A 17316-nucleotide genomic window follows, 5' to 3' on the forward strand; every position below is an offset into this window, starting at 1 on the left:
GAGGGAGGTCGCTGGAGGACAGGAGCAGAGGGAGAGCGAGCGAAGCCAGCGGAGCGAGCGAACGGAGGGACATTGAGTGATGTTGATGGGGAGTTTTTGCGTTGAAGAGAATGGAGGGACATTGTGTGATGCCGACGGAAAAGATGTGAACTATACGTGTTAATAAAGAACCGAGAAAGACAAAGAAGCTGTCGCGTCAGTACGAGTCCTACATAAACGCTCAACAACAATCACCATTCGCCACTAAGTGGCGGTGACGCTTGTGCCAAGCTATGTGCTCTTTTAGGCAACGTGAAGTGTCGAATGTTCGCTGGTAGACCCAGGTGCCAAGGGTTGACTGACCGAGATAACTGCCAGATGCACCACCTGTACCCCCTATTGTGCCAACTTCCTATGTTTTAGCCGCCCGGCACTCAGCTCGTTCTTCTGTGCGTCGCTTCTCTGCCCACTCCCAAACTCGGAAACCGTACTCTCAAAACAAAGATGCTCCGTAGAGCCCAAATAGACTTTTGGGGCAAGTGCTGTTTGAGAGCACCTATGAAGGCCGGCACGGCACACGAGAGGGTCGGTAACCAGCACCATGACCTGCAGGCCACCTTGGTCTCTCTCATGGCGATGTTTACACACCAGACCAAATACTAATTTGAGGCTCAGCCAACCTAGGAAAGGCCCAACACTGTTTCAAATAAACGTTACTGGTGTTGGCCGTGAGCGGGAATTGAACTTGTGTCGCCGGGTTTATCGCGCATTATGCTTATCCACTGTGTCACTGGCTCCCCATGAGCGGTTGCGGTGTACTCTCACACAGCAGAACAGGTGGGGAACGTACACACTGACTCACTCGTACAACAACAGCCACCATTCGCCAGAGGTCACCACCGCTCGGTGGTGATGTCACCACGGCACTTGTGCCAGGCTAAGTACACTTTGAGGCCACGTGAAGTGTCGAAGGATGCTGCTATCAGGAGGTCATGAAACAGACCCAGGTGTTATGAGTGGACTGGCTGAGATGACCGACAGATTAATGCCCTGTGGTCCCTGCTGTGCCATCTTGCTGTGTTAAAGCCGCTCGGCATTCCACTCGTTTTTGTGAGCTTTGCTCCTCTATCCTTCGCTGTTGTTGGAGGGCGACTTCCTAAAACAGTCCAGTAGCGTCCTTCATGTGCCTCCTCCACTGAGGCCAATCTTGACACCGCTGGTACCAGTCTTTGGCAAGTCCACTCAGCTTAATTTCCTCCTGTACTTCATCAGTCCATCTCTTCTGTAGCCTGTGCTGCACCCGTTTATCATCCTCTATCCGGCCAAACAACAGCTGTTTAGGCTTGCGGTGACTGGGCATGTGGGCTACCTGTTGATGGACTGTATCCAGATATTTCAGGGATTTGTGAGTTTCTCACACAATCCAGCCTGGTTAAACTCAGGATGGATCGTTGGCAGGAAAGGCTGGACGTTTCCAACCTGCGCAGATGTTCCATTAGGGAAAATAAGTTCACCATAAACACATGGAGAAGGGAACACATTACTGTGGCCAAGAAGACCCAAAGCTTCGTGTGAAGTGACAGGTAGCTTCCACACAGCAGCGTTACGCAGTCGATGAAAAGATAATGGCGCCCGACTGATTCGAAGTGAGACCTCTGCTGTCAAACCAGAGCTGGTCATAAGTACACTGTCCAGGAATTATTAACTTCTCCCCTTTCTCCGTAACTGCCCCAACAACAATGGCGTATTGAGGGGGTGGAGTGTTTGATGACACAAAATACCCAGGCAGGTGCTTGGCAAGGTGATGTTAAACAATCCTTGCCAGAACATTTCCTGGCACACAGAGGAGGAAGGTGCCCCTGTAGTTGTTACAACCTGTGCGGTCCCCCTTCTCAAAGAGGGTGACCATTAAGTCATCCTTTCAAACCTGCGGAACCGATCCACTGGTCTAGACTGTTGTAATGATGTCATATAGGGCAGCCTGCGCACAAACGCCACCCTCTCTCAGCAGTTCACTTGGGACATCAATTCTGGCCAGCGTTTTTCCAGGTCTACGACTCTAGATCTATACATCCTCAACAGATGGCACCTCAACCAGCCACTGACAGGGTTTGACTACTTCCAATATTTGAGGCACCGCAGCTCCAGAAGGATCATCCTGACCTTGCCTCAGTGTTATCTGAGTGGAGGGATTTCACCTCACCCAAGACCTCAAAGCAACAGTCAGCGAAACTGCAAACTTGTTGCTGGGGTTCAGAGATCGGATCACCTTTCTTTTCCCTACGGATGGTAATCGGTGTGGCACTGCAAGTACATTTTTTGATGGCATTAAAATTATTAATGATAGTCGACTTGATAATTGGTTCTTTACCCTTCTATCTGGCAACAAAACTGACACCTTTTTACAAGGAGTCATGTTTGCATAGACCGCAATACCTGCAGTCATAATACAAACAAAGAACATAACTCTGATAATGTGCACTGTCCTTAAAGTTGATTGATCCACACCCGAGACAGCTTTCCTTAGAGCCTAGTCTCATATGGGTTGGACCAGATGACGCCAAAAGGCGCACAACTCAAAGACAATGCACCATCAGAGTATGAGAGCTCGGGGCAAGCATCTACACTATGGGAACCTCATTTGCCAGTAAAAATATGATAATTGGTTCTTTACCCTTCTATCTGGCAACAAAACTGACACCTTTTTACAAGGAGTCATGTTTGCATAGACCGCAATACCTGCAGTCATAATACAAACAAAGAACATAACTCTGATAATGTGCACTGTCCTTAAAGTTGATTGATCCACACCCGAGACAGCTTTCCTTAGAGCCTAGTCTCATATGGGTTGGACCAGATGACGCCAAAAGGCGCACAACTCAAAGACAATGCACCATCAGAGTATGAGAGCTCGGGGCAAGCATCTACACTATGGGAACCTCATTTGCCAGTAAAAATATGATAATTGGTTCTTTACCCTTCTATCTGGCAACAAAACTGACACCTTTTTACAAGGAGTCATGTTTGCATAGACCGCAATACCTGCAGTCATAATACAAACAAAGAACATAACTCTGATAATGTGCACTGTCCTTAAAGTTGATTGTATTATGACTGCAGGTATTGCGGTCTATGCAAACATGACTCCTTGTAAAAAGGTGTCAGTTTTGTTGCCAGATAGAAGGGTAAAGGACCAATTATCATATTTTTACTGGCAAATGAGGTTCCCATAGTGTAGATGCTTGCCCCGAGCTCTCATACTCTGATGGTGCATTGTCTTTGAGTTGTGCGCCTTTTGGCGTCATCTGGTCCAACCCATATGAGACTAGGCTCTAAGGAAAGCTGTCTCGGGTGTGGATCAATCAACTTTAAGGACAGTGCACATTATCAGAGTTATGTTCTTTGTTTGTATTATGACTGCAGGTATTGCGGTCTATGCAAACATGACTCCTTGTAAAAAGGTGTCAGTTTTGTTGCCATATAGAAGGGTAAAGAACCAATTATCATATTTTTACTGGCAAATGAGGTTCCCATAGGATAGTCGACTTACTGAGGCAGATTCAATCTCCTCAGCAACCCGCATCCACCAATCATCCTTGCAGCGCCACCCAGTTCTTCAGACCTCAGACTGAAGGCTGTGGTAGGCCTCCTCATTCTCTGATATGCCATACGGTTGGCATTCAGAGTGGGCCTGTCGCTTTTTCTCAGTTAGCCGGAATACCCCCTCTGCCAGCCAGCGTCTAGACCACGTACCTAATCCAGCCATTGCACCTGCATGAGCCACAGCCCTGAACCTCACCCATTTCCCCTCGGAATCAGGACGATGCCAACCCCAGTTGCAAACAATGATGAAATTCTCGCTTGCAACTGTCATCAGCTTGCTGATAATATTATCAGACTACTGTGGGTTTGATTGGGATCATAATTAGACACCCACCATCGCAGTGGAAGAATGGTAGGCACATTTTACAGATAACAAGCCGATGGTCAGTGGGCAGATCAGCTCCATGGTAGGTCCTGGTGTCAAGGACATGGGCCTGCATCCATTGGTCCATTACGAACTAGTCCAGCAGATGTTCTTGCTTGGACCAGGGGTGCAAGTAAGATACACTGGAGCAAACTTCTCCACATTAAACAGTCACATTCGCTCATTCGTTTCCACTCAATGAATACTCACTTATTGTTCCATAACTCAACCCACGATCCATTAATCTCCCCCTCATAACCACCACGATTCATGTACCCTCTTTACATTCTCATTTTACGGCTCTCACTCATTCCCCATTCATTGAATCCACTCATCATTGTTTAGGGTCTTCAATTTCGCTTTCAACGAATTCACGCATCATCACCGATTCGCCCCCATTGCTTCCCCTCATCTATTTCATTCACCTCATCTCCACCACTACATTCATACGTTGTGCTATTCTTAATTCTCTGGAAAGCGCCTTGGTTAAAGTGCTATTTAAATCACATTAGTATACAATGTTGTGTGGATGCGCCGATGCTGGAACAGCGCGTTGGCAATTACAAGCCCATTGATTGCACATAAGTCTAGCAGCATCCTGCCGTTGTTATTGAGCTGATCTGGCTCACAGCTCCCGTAACACACACAAACGGAGATATGCACACTTTAGTTAAGGTCGATACACATTGCTTACAAAAATGTGACATTTTTTCCCAGTATCAAAGTATGAAAAAATAACAATAGGTTTTACCCTTTCTGGAAATAAAGCACCAAATATAAACTTTTTGATTCCTGGAAAAAGATTTGTGTTTTGTGTTTGAACATCTGTTTTATTGCCATAAAGGGTACAACCTATTCTTATTTTTTCATACAGATTGCTTTATCACTCATCTCGTTATTGATTGGCACACCTGTGCATGGTACAGGTGTGTGCGGAGGGCACAAAGAGGGAGACCTAAACCCTATTTCTGCCTCCGTTATCATCTCATCCATGGAGAGGTCACGGAACACTCATGGGAACGTGAACAGCAGACGCAAGACGGACGCGAGGGTCAAATGAGGTAGGGGTTCGAGGCTGGCGATGGGATTAGTCAGGGCTATGGTTAGGATAATAGTTGGGGTTGGGGTTAATGAAAAATGCAGAGTTTGAGTTGCTAGGGTTTGAGGGTTAGGGTTTAGGATATGGTGAAGACTAGAATAAGTTGTGGTTAGTGTTAGGGTTACACAAAGGGTTTTAGTAAAGGTTATAGTAATGTATAAGGTGTCAAAGTTTGTGTGAACATTAAGAGCTGGGAATTAGAAATGGGGTCAGAGTTTGTGACGCAGTGTGCTAACCACTACACAACCGCTCCCTATGCATATGCATAAAGACAAAGATCCCCCGTGCAGCCTTAACAAACTGTTTGGGAAAGTACTGTGTGCGAGCACCGATGAACACCATCACGGTACACGAGGCGGTGGGTGGCCTGCACCACATCCGGCCCGCCTTTGTCTCACCAGTGCTCATGTTTTCACACCGCACCAGGTATTCATTTTTTCCTGTCACCTCCGATTAGCGTGGTCAGCTATGTACGGTGCGAAAGAAGTTCAACGTACATACACATATACATTTTAAGCCCGAGTCGGCCAAGGAGAGGCCCACGACTAGTTCAAATATTTGCTGGGTTGGTCGCGCAGTTGCGCAAAACACCATATGTATACAGGCAGTGCTCGATTTACGAACAACCGCACTTACGAACCAGCTTCCATGAAACATATACAGGGTGCTTCATAAAATGTTAACACTTCTGAGAATTTGCAACGATACCAGGAGAAATGTGCCTCCGGGCTCTGGAAGCCACCTGGAGAATATTCCAGGCGTGTGTTGACAATGATGGCGAACAAGTGGAGACTCTTTGCCTTTTTACGCTATTAACATTACATTTTATCATGTTACAGTGTATTATATGTTCTTTTTTCATTAAAAACAATAGTCCCATATTGGTGTTAAATTTTTTTAAGCATTATGTATTTATTTAACATTGACTTGAAACACGCACTTGCACTTGCAAACTGAACCGCAGAACTATTTTGTTCAGTGCAGCGAACCTCAGTGAGATGTAATGAGTCAGAGAGTGTTTGAGCATATGTGCGCACACGCGCGCGCGCGTTGTGTGTATGGAGAGCGGTAGTTCAGCGGTTAGTGCACTGCTCCATGAACCCGGCGGCCCAAGTTCGATTCCCGCTCATGGCCAACACCGGTGACGATTATCTGAACCGGTCAGGGGCCTTCCTTAGGTCGACTCAGCCTCAAATGAGTACATGATGTGGTGTATAAATATAATCACTGAGGAGACAAAGGTGGCCAGGCATGGTGTTAGCCACCCACCCCCTCGTGTGCCGTCATAGGTTCTCGCTAACAGTACTTGCCCTAACAGTCTGTTAAAAGCGATACGGGCAGGCTCTTTTGACTTTTTATACATACACACACATAACCCATTAGGACCATATGGACAACATTTTGGAGGCAGACAGCACCATCTCGTGAACCAAACCGATCCCCGCCGCCAGCCAATCAATGTCATCCTGGCCTTAATCGATAATTTCATGGTCGCCCTTATCGATGATCTCGCGTGATAGTGGGGATCAAGGGGGTTTGGGAGGGGATATTGATGATGCCCTCCCTCCTCTCCCAACGCCCCCCCCCCCCCCACCCCGGGGTTCTATAAGAAGGCCCTGGATGAGGAGGAACTCACCGACTTGAGACGAGACTTGGACAAGATGTTCGCCCTCATTGCCTCCGTGTTCCTCCTGGTGCAGGGTGAGTGTCACCATCATCGTCATCATCGACATGATCATCTGTCTGGACAATGAGAAACATCTCGCCTGCATCACCATTCTCATCATCACCAATAAACATATTGTTCATCATTATTCTTCAAACATTAGCGATAATTATCTGTCTTCTTGGTTCTTTCAGTAAAGTCACGTAGAAGGGAAATAATAAAATAATAAAAATAAAACATAATAAAATACAATTCTCACGACGTTTCGGCCACAACGCAAGCAGCCGTCCTCAGGTGAAGAACAGGTCTGTCGGAAAGCGTCTGTCTTTCCTTTCTACGTGACTTTACAGAAAGAACCAAGAAGATGATTCCCTGCAGTCACGAAAGCTTTAAATCGAAAATAATTATCTGCATCTGTATAATCCGAAACATCACCATCTACAGAAGCAACATAATTATTTTCGTAATTCTCAACGTTCCTAAATCATCATTATCATCATCATCATTCCCGTGTCTCACTCTCGTTGTGTCCTCTGTCTCATGTCTGCCCGCATCCTGCAGGATTCCCTCCCCTTGTCTCCCCATGTGTACTCTCGTTTCTTCTCACGTCTCCCGTCTCCTTATGGTCCGTGTTGCTTGTTGCAGCGTGTCTCCTCATGCCTCCACATGCATTCCTATTTCCCCTCATGTCTTTCCATTCGTCCCCATGTCTCTCCACGTCTCTCCCTGTGTTTCGTGTTCTTCTTTGTCTGCGCACGCCTCTCCATGGCCCTCAATTTTATTCACATATCTCCATGCCGCATGCTCCAATGCTTTCTCATCTATTCCCCATGTCCTGCCACATCGTTCCACGTGTCCACGTGTCTCAACGACCCATGTTCCCTCGGTATCTCTTGCGAACATCCACGTGTTCCATGGTCCATCGCAACTTCCCGCGTCTCCCCCATGTTGCCCCACGACTCCTCGTGTCTCGCCGCGCGTCTCCCCGCGTGTCGTCTCTCCATGTCTAACCACCTCCCAGTGTCTCCCCCATGTTGCCCCACGACTCCTCGTGTCTCCCCATGCGTATCTCCATGTCTAACCGCGTCCCCCGCGTGTCTCCCCCATGTTGCCCCACGACTCCTCGTGTCTCCCCATGCGTCTCTCCATGTCTAACCGCGTCCCCCGCGTGTCTCCCCCATGTTGCCCCACGACTCCTCGTGTCTCCCCATGCGTCTCTTCATGTCTAACCACGTCCCGGTGTCTCCCCCATGTTGCCCCACGACTCTTCGTGTCTCCCCATGCGTCTCTCCATGTCTAACCGCGTCCCCCGCGTGTCTCCCCCATGTTGCCCCACGACTCCTCGTGTCTCCCCATGCGTCTCTTCATGTATAACCACGTCCCGGTGTCTCCCCCATGTTGCCCCACGACTCCTCGTGTCTCCCCATGCGTCTCTCCATGTCTAACCGCGTCCCCCGCGTGTCTCCCCCATGTTGCCCCACGACTCCGCGTGTCTCCCCATGCGTCTCTCCATGTCTAACCGCGTCCCCTGCGTGTCTCTGCACAGCGACCGCCCAGGGCTGCGGGGTGCCCAGTTACCCCCCCATCGAGAGCCGCGTGGTCAACGGGGTGGAGGCGAAGCCCAACAGCTGGCCTTGGCAGGTGCGTGTCTCGTGCCATGGCTCCGCGAGCCCCCACTGTTCGTTCCGATTCGCGTTTCGCAGTTTAAACGAAGAGGCCATCCCAAAAAAAAATCTCGTCGTTGTTTTACCTTGTTCAGAAGTACCAAGGCTGCGTGTCCTATCCTGTTGTCACGGTGAGATGTGGGGACACACGGAGAGATAGGGCAGGACATCGGAATAGACGGGGAAGTATGGGGAGACATTTTAGAACATGGGACAAGCTCTAAGCATTGTGAATGAGAATATTTTAAAAAGTGCTAAAAGGGACTACAGTATTTGCAAATATGAGAACATGGTTTGGGCCCCACAGCTACCACCTATCACTGGCTTCCGCGCTCGCTAATCAACACCTCCAGGAAAATGTATAATGATATAATGTATAATTAAACACCTCCAGGGATAATTAACGCACGTTGGAACGTGTTCCGTGATCCACCATGCAGTGCGGGCCATTTATCCCCAAGACTAGTTTCCTCGCGTCAGACAACGTGGGACGCAGCACAAGCCATCGCTAAAGTCCAACACGATGGAGGCTTTCGTGACCAATATCACCCATAATACAGGTTTATTTGGGTTAGATCGCGTAAATATATAAATGTGTCGTTAAACCCATCACCACCCGGCACAGCCACTTAGTAAGGTTTGTTACGTAAACAGAACGTGCCAATTCGTTACTAGTACAGCACACAGGTGTGTTGGAGAGCAAAGCCACACCATTTACAATCTGAGTACGACGTTTCGCTAGCTTCAAGCCTGCTGTTGTGGCTTGGCTCTCCAACACACCGTTGTGATGTACTAGTGACGAATTGGCATGTTCTGTTCACGTGACAAACCCCTTACTAATTGGCTGTGTCGGGTGGTGGCGGGATGAATTAAACATTGATATATTTACGCGATCTAACCCAAACAAACACATGTATTATGCAAGCCAAAGCTGTGTGGCCACAAGGGAGTTGCCATCTTCCTTAAACTTTGAGGTGTCAGGACACGGAGCTTGCAAGCAGGGCAGGGCAGTGCTTTAACGTCCGACACAGAGACAAGTTGTCTTAGCCAAGGGGAGCGGACCATTACGCATCTCTGGGTCAAGGTCACCAACGGTGAGAGGCAAATGCTCGTTTGAGAAACGAGACGCACAGACCAGAGCCTACCACGGAAATATGTGCTGTGCCAGCAGAGATCTGTCATGTGTGTGTGATAGTGTCGTTGTAGATGAAGTGGTTGTGGTTGATTTTGTGGTGTGTTTTGTTGGTGTCCTTTGATGAGATTACGGTTGTGTTGGTTGATGTGGTTGTTGTGGTTGCTGTGGTTGATGTGGTGGTTGTGGCTGTTGTGGCTGCTGTAGATCTCCCTGCAGTACCTGTCTAGCGGGTCCTGGTACCACACGTGCGGCGGGACCCTGATCGACCCCCAGTGGGTGCTCACGGCGGCCCACTGCATCTCGTGAGTTCCACCACTACCTCATTACAACCTATCATCACCACCACCTCATCATCACCAGAATCAACATCTCACCACCTCATCATCATTTCGTCACCATCTCATGATCATCACCTGCATCAACATCTCATCATCACTGCTTCTCTTGAGTTCCACACCACCTCATCACCACCACCTCCTCCTCATTATCACCACTACCATCATTTCAACACCACCACCCCCACCATTTTATAATTTCACCATCATCGAATCATCACCACTGGTATGTAGCAGATATCACCACCATCTCAACACGCCCATAATTGTCCATGTGTCCTTGTATACACACGTCACTTAATTAATATCACCATCATCATCATCCCATTACCACGACCACCATCTAAACAGATATAACCCCCATCTGCACGTGTCCATAAGTGTCCGCGTGTATCCGTCTGTGTTTGTCGGTGCCAGCTCACGTACGTACCGCGTGGCTGTGGGAGAGCACCTCCTGTCGGTGGAGGAGGGCGGAGATGAGTTCCACAGCGTGGACCAGATCACCGTTCACCCCGGTTGGAACAACAACAACGTGGCTGGCGGGTGAGTCCCTCGACCTGTCAGTCACTCGACCAGTTTTGATAGTAACAAGGCAGTCACTCAGCCGGTTAATCAATCGGTCATGGGCTATATCAGGTTCTCAGCTACTCGGTTTATGAGCCAGGTTTGTGTCACTTAATTGGGCGGTGACACTACTGAGTGGTAGGATCGCGGTTCAAAGATCAGCGGGATGCCCCAGTTAATAACACCGGGGCGTATCCATCGGGCAAACGCCACGTTCAAGATCCTCGTTACGTTATTTTAAAAAGTAGGCCAGGCGTGTGCTGTTCTCCTCCTGTAAAGTACTGCATAGCGCAACAATAAACACAAACATCCCAGTGCTGAAAAATTACCATAAAATTACTCAATTGGGGTTACAAATGGCAGCAAAATCACCCCCCTCCCCCTTACTGCATAACCAAAAACAAACTTGGCAGGACCGTACTGAAAAGGAGTCTTGAGATTCGTATTTTTAGTCTTTGCTAAATAAGCATAACAATATATATTAATTTATATATAATCATAACCTCTGACCCGCGTCACTCGCCACGTCTATCCACAAGATCTTACCATAAACCTTAGATCGAAATGTACCTCATCTCACTGTAACCCCTTGAACGTGACCTCTCACCGTGACTTCTCACCGTGACCCTCTTACCGTGACCCTCCCAACGTGACCTCTCACTGTGACCTCTCACCATGACCTCTCACCGTGACATTATCACCATGACCCTCTTACCGTGACCCTCCCAACGTGACCTCTCACTGTGACCTCTCACCGTGACCTTCTGACCGTGACCTTCTCACCGTAACTTCTCACCGTGACCTCCGACTGTGACCTTCTCACCAGGAATGACATCGCTCTGATCCGCCTGGCACAGCCCGTGGTCCTGAGCAACAAGGTGCAGCCGTCCTGCCTGCCCCCCGCGGGCGTGGTGCTGTCCCACAACTACCCCTGCTACATCACGGGCTGGGGCCGTCTCTCCAGTACGTGCGTGTCTCTTGCGAGCACCTATTAAGGGCCGAGCGGTTTACAGAGGTATCGCGGTTCGACCACGGCGGCGGGCCGTGTTGGCTATTACTGCGGTGTTGCATATTGACTGTTAAAGTAATACCACTCCGCGCCGTCTGCTGCACTCACAGCGGACCTTTAAAAGAGCCGTCATTTGAAAAGAGTGGACGACTGCGCGCCGGGTGGCGTCACAGTTCTGCATTTACCAAAATTTGAAAAATGACAACGGAAGTCACTCAATAGGGGTCTCACACACAGCAGAAACATCGTTCCCTCCCTGCAAACTCCTGCGGACTGTGTGACACACAGCGGCGCCTTCCTCTGTGCGATGATCGTCCTTGTGCCACACACAGGGACAGCTGCCACTGGGGGTACCCTAGGCTAGACCACAGCAGCAGCATCGTCCCCTGCAGTCAAACTAGCGCAGATTGTGTCCGTGACACGCAGCGGCGCCTTGCTTGGTTGACGATCGCCCTCGCACGATTAGAACGAATAGTGCCGATACCACGTGCACAATACTCAATGATGATTACTCACAAGGCGTTCACTGTTCGATCTCCAGGCGCGGCAGTTAAGCAAGATTTGTGAGGTGAATTCCACATTCCCATGGCAGGTGATGAATACATGTAAAATATGATTTTGCCTTTGTAAGTAAACAAAAACTGTTTTGTTTAATTAAGTTCTAATTGTTGAAAAGATAGCTAGAGTCTTAAAGCACAGCATAAGTCGATGTTTAGTTTATATACTGTATGTTTATTAAGGTACAGCCGTATTTGTCAATCCACTGCTGGATGAGGGAGGGGGGGGGGCTTCTATTTGACCATACTTCACCACGCTGGTCAAAGCGAGTTGGTTAAGGAGTGCGAGGGAGCAATCCGACGTGGAACCATAGAAAGTACAGTACAGTTACAATACAACTTCATCTTTCTGCACTCCCGTCGCAACGTTGAGGTAAATGTGCCGGTAGAGTTGTTACTGGTCAGCACACACACACACAAGGCTTACACTTCAGCTGTCGACAGTTCGATCTCCGGGGCGCGGCAGTTGCAGCAATGGGGGGAAGCTGCTCGATTCAGCTCGTCTCAGTCCACACATCGGTGGCGACAAATATAAACTACCGGGAGTTCTTTGAACTAAACTAGTTTATGTTACCGGATAAGGCTCTACTGACCCGGCTATCACAAATGATAGCCCCCAAGGTGTTAAGTGGCTTCCCATCGCGTGGAAATTCACACGGCAACCAAATTTGTCTCGAATAACGCAGCAGATGAATTCCTTAAAGTGCAAAATACGCGTCAAGCAACGACAATTTCATCATAAGTAACCTAGCAACGTAACGTAGCAACAATAACCTAGCAACGTAACATAGCAACGATAACGTAGCAACGGTAACCTAGCAACGTAATATAGCAACGATAATGTCGCAACGATAACGTAGCAACGTAAAGTACCAACGATAATGTAGCAATATAACGTAGCAACGATAATGTCGCAACGATAACATATCAACATAACGTAGCAACGATAACCTAGCAACGTAACATAGCAACGATAATGTAGCCGCAATATCCCAGCAACGTAACATAGCAACGATAATGTAGCAACGGTAACCTAGCAACGTAACATAGCAACGATAATGTAGCAACAATAACCTAGCAACGTAACATAGCAACGATAATGCAGCAACGGTAACCTAGCAACGTAACATAGCAACGATAATGTAGCAATGATAACGTAGCAACGATAACGTAGCAACGATAATGTAGCAGCGTAACATATTAACGTAACGTAGCAACGTAACGGAGCTCACCACTAACGTGTTGACGGACTTGCCTTAAGGGGTGGTGAGATGTTGACTACCTCGTCTGGTGTGCAGGATGTTGTGGGTTCGATCCCGACCCTGACGCCTGCTGCTGCTGTAAATTTGAAGTTTGCGTGTTTCTATCTTTATCTCTCTCTACCCGTGGTCGCGTGCATTTTCTTCCGGGTAATCTGGTTTTCCCCTCCACATTTCCAATCAACGTGTTCAGAGTATTTCGCTGATATAAATTCCCACATGATGAGCCATTTCGTTGAGCTATCATTTGTGGCCAGGTCGTTGCTGAAAAATTGCTTATATAGCTTAGTGCGCCTTACCTGGTAAAATAAAAAAAAGTTTAGTTTAGTATTGTATTCCCTTTCTGATGGCGATTAGAGTGGCAGATTTGTGCCAGAAAGGCGCCACATTCATAAACAAAATGAAAATTGACTTCACTTTCCCCTCCCCTGCCCTCTTTGTATCCCCCCTCTATCCTTCCCACCTCTGCTGTGACCCAAAGCTGGAGGCGCCCTGCCTGATGCCCTGCAGCAGGCCAACCTTCCCGTGGTGGACCACGCCACCTGCAGCCAGTCTAACTGGTGGTCGACCAACGCCAAGACTACCATGGTCTGCGCCGGAGGAGACGGATACGACTCTGGGTGCAACGTAAGGAGAAGAGGCGGGGGGCACCTTGAATTACCCTTCGCACAGTCGGTGGTCGGTGATGGAGAGAATCGTGAGAAAAACCAAGCAAAAGCTTAGGGTCCCCAAGTAGCTAAAGCCCCCCACCCCCCCCCCCCCCCGGATTGAATACATATTAAGAACAAAATACGGGTGCATCAATAATCAGTACGAATTCATATGCGAATGAATAAAAGCCAATTGACATCGAGTTAATCTCTCTCACACGCAGGCTGCTCATGCAAATGAGACCATATTCGGGCCACTTGAGTTTACCATCTGTTTAAACAAACTAAACCCATGGCTGCATTAACGTACGATCAACATCGCTACCTTTTTCTCATCGCCAACAACATCACTCCACCATTCGCTACGATCAATCGCCACGTCAACTGGCCGCCGGGACAATTCTCATTCTCTCACCCGTTCCGTTTCTCTTGCCTTCGGGCCAACTTCAGGGCGACTCTGGCGGCCCCCTGAACTGCATCAACTCTGCCGGCAAGTGGGAGGTGCACGGCATCACCAGCTACGTGTCTTCTATGGGCTGCAACTACATCCGCAAGCCCACCGTGTTCACCCGCGTGTCGGCGTTCAACGACTGGATCAACAGCGTGAGTTCAACGGGAGGGTACTGGGAGAACTTGGGCACAAACCCGCCCACCCGCTCCCCCATCCCCACCCGGCAGTCGCCTTTAAGATTTGTCGCAACTCCGGTGGGGCTGCGGTCGTCTTGCGATCGTAAATGCCGCCGCAGGAGAAAACGGATCGTGAGTCAAACGTAATTGCTGGTGCGAGTGCCGGAGGGATGCGACAATTGATATAACGTAGGGATTGGTTGGGACGGCAGGGGGCCTCTGGCATTAACACCTGAGCCCCAGGAACAACACAGGCGCCCCTGATCTACCTCTAGAAGCCTGTCTGGCACTGAAGATTAATCCGAGCAGCATTCAATATGCCCTAGTCTGGCGTCTCAGCCTCAGGAATTAACACTGAGCCCAGTGATCCAACTGTTACCTTGGTCCCGTTCTGCCAAGGGGGAAACCCCTAAATCCAGTCTTGGTGGTGAGACGGAAAGAGCAGCCCTCGAAGGACATGGATATTGGGCGGCAAAAATGACAAGCAGCAAGCAGTGCGATTTGTCGTGTCAGAGAGGGCAGTGTGGTGCACAATGGTTAACGCTCGTATCTCATAGTAAGAAGGGCTTGGGTTCGATTCCCAAACTGAGCGCCTTTCCATCTGGAGTTTGCGAGTTCTCCCCTTGTTTCGCATCGCTTTCCTTGGGGTTCTCCTGTTTCCTCCCATCGCTATAAAGATGACATGCGACCTGTAAATTACTCAATGGGGCGACACACAGTAGCAGCAGCATATTCCCCCGAATGCTAAAATAAGTCAGGACCCCACTGAAAATTAATCTTGAGGCTTGGTGAATCTTCCCTGGGTAAACAAGCGTAATACATAATAATGTGGACTGCATAACAAGAGGGGACGACCCAAAAACCAGACTGTGGTGATGGTTGGTCCATCAGACCCTTGAGGTCGGGCGTTGACTTGGCGACACTACGATTGAGATTTACATGTGCGTGACAATCGGTCGGTTGCCGGCGATCACCCCTGCCAAACGCTTGAAGGATCTCACTTTTGCCCTCGTGACCCTCTCCCCAACCCTCTTCCAGATCATGGGTATCAACCGTGTCTAAGCAGACGCCAGTGGCGGGTGAAGGCGTTGGAGATGGGGGAAACAGAAGGGGGTGGGGGGGGCTCCCACGAACCCCTCCCCTGTCCTCCCCACCGAAGTCCACTCATCCCCACTCCCTCTTCATCATCGCCGGGCGTGCTTTCGTTATGACCTCTCATTAACATCTCATTAGCGGAGGTGAAGCGAAAGCCGGTGATTATTCTTTCTGAATTTACTCATTAAAAATGAATCTCTGAAAATGTAATTGCATGTGTGGCTGCTTTATTACAACCAGTTGTTTACGGGAGCGGTTAAAGTGACAGCGTACACTTGCGTACACACACAGGGCTCCATTGGACATTTTTTCCAAATTCGAAAATGACACCTTAAATGATTCAATTGGGATTACACAGTAGCAGCAATCATCTTCCCCCTACTGGCACACTCATGGGCCCCCGGTCACTCTGGCAAATGAAACTTCCCATCCTGGTCTCTGAGTTCTCACCTGGAACAAACTTAAAAGCAGTGTTGACTTCTTCTTTATTATGGATTAATAGCAGCAGATTAAATGCCATTTTAGATTTGTTATTCACTCAATTGTGTTTTCAGAAGCAGAGTGGATCTCGTCCATTCCTCCTTTAAAGGAGAATTGTCTGTTGACTTCCGACAAGGCAGTGCCACTCTTGTCAACCCGAGTGACGAGGTCACCAAGTCGCCTCGCGGTTTACTTGCAGGCACCGTAGCTTTGGATTTTGACTTGACACTGCGACTACACCCACCGAGGGTCGCCCCCCCCCTTGCAAAAGGGGGGGAACGGTGCATCTCTTAACGGTTCTCTTGCTTGGGTGAAGGCCATCGATGAACTCAAATCAAACTGTGGGGATACGGCCGAAGACTTTCAAAACAAAAATGGCAAAAGCACAGCGGCATCGATGTATTATTGACCGCAGCAATCCCTACGGTTCAGCTTCCCTCAGCCGTGTGGCGGGGAGGGGCGTTTTCACGCTTGCACCCTGCACGGCGCGATGTCCGACGTTCCGTTCCACACGCCAGGCAGGTGAACTTCTTCCTCGTGCCGAACAACGCACGGTGCGGCACCGGGAAAAGGCGTCGGGAGAGTTTTCTCCGGCTCAACCGCCAAAGGTCCACGTGGCAGTAACCCTCTTGAATTTGCGTCAGCAATTGATGTACAGGGGTAGCCCAAAAGTCAGGAAACAGGGTTGTTTAATTTATTTCAACACTGGCATTAAAACGCCTTCTTTGTTTATCGTTTAAGTTAACGTTTTTAGCTATCATCATTAATATTTATTTGTATGCTTCCTGTGGGGGACACCTCATACACGTTGCGTACAAAACTCGATCAAGAACCCTGAATGAATTGAGACGAAAACACCATTGATGAATGTTCAAAGATTACACCAGCATTTACATTTCGATTTAAAGCTTTCGTGACTGCAGGGATTCATCTTCTTGGTTCTTTCGGTAAAGTCACGTAGAAGGGAAGTAATAAAATAATAAAACTTAAACATAATAAAATAATGCTCACGACGTTTCGGCTACAACGCAAGCAGCCGTCTTCAGGTGAAGAATGAGACACTGCCAAGCTTGGAGCTTATATATAAGCTGGGTTGGAGGTGGAAGAAGAGCGCCTTGTTAATGCTACCCGCTACTCTCTCCCTTTGATGCTGCTAATCCTGCATAATGCATGGGCATAATGACTTTGAAACCCCCCCGCCCACCTCCTACGCATTTCCCATGAATATGC

At 48.7% G+C, this 17316-nt stretch overlaps 1 protein-coding gene across 1 annotated transcript; it reads left to right on the plus strand.

The window, feature by feature from the left end:
• The first annotated feature begins 6637 nt into the window (after nt 1-6637).
• On the plus strand, nt 6638-15816 carry LOC144730796 (chymotrypsin-like elastase family member 2A). Its single transcript, XM_078611547.1, has 8 exons — nt 6638-6746; nt 8258-8352; nt 9715-9812; nt 10263-10388; nt 11236-11372; nt 13716-13861; nt 14335-14487; nt 15550-15816. The coding sequence occupies exons 1-8, from the start codon at nt 6707-6709 to the stop codon at nt 15571-15573; spliced, it is 819 nt and encodes a 272-aa protein (XP_078467673.1). The 5' UTR covers nt 6638-6706; the 3' UTR covers nt 15574-15816.
• The last annotated feature ends 1500 nt before the right edge of the window (nt 15817-17316 follow it).

Source organism: Lampetra planeri, chromosome 36 (assembly GCF_965212315.1).
Source record: "Lampetra planeri chromosome 36, kcLamPlan1.2.h2, whole genome shotgun sequence".
Lineage (NCBI taxonomy): Eukaryota > Metazoa > Chordata > Hyperoartia > Petromyzontiformes > Petromyzontidae > Lampetra > Lampetra planeri.

Excerpts from the sequence above, each read along its gene's own strand:
- LOC144730796 (XM_078611547.1), top strand. The coding sequence starts at position 6,707 with ATGTTCGCCCTCATTGCCTCCGTGTTCCTCCTGGTGCAGG. Across the intron at positions 6,747-8,257 it reads CGTGTTCCTCCTGGTGCAGG|CGACCGCCCAGGGCTGCGGG; the intron begins GTGAGTGTCACC and ends GTCTCTGCACAG. Across the intron at positions 9,813-10,262 it reads ACGGCGGCCCACTGCATCTC|CTCACGTACGTACCGCGTGG; the intron begins GTGAGTTCCACC and ends TGTCGGTGCCAG.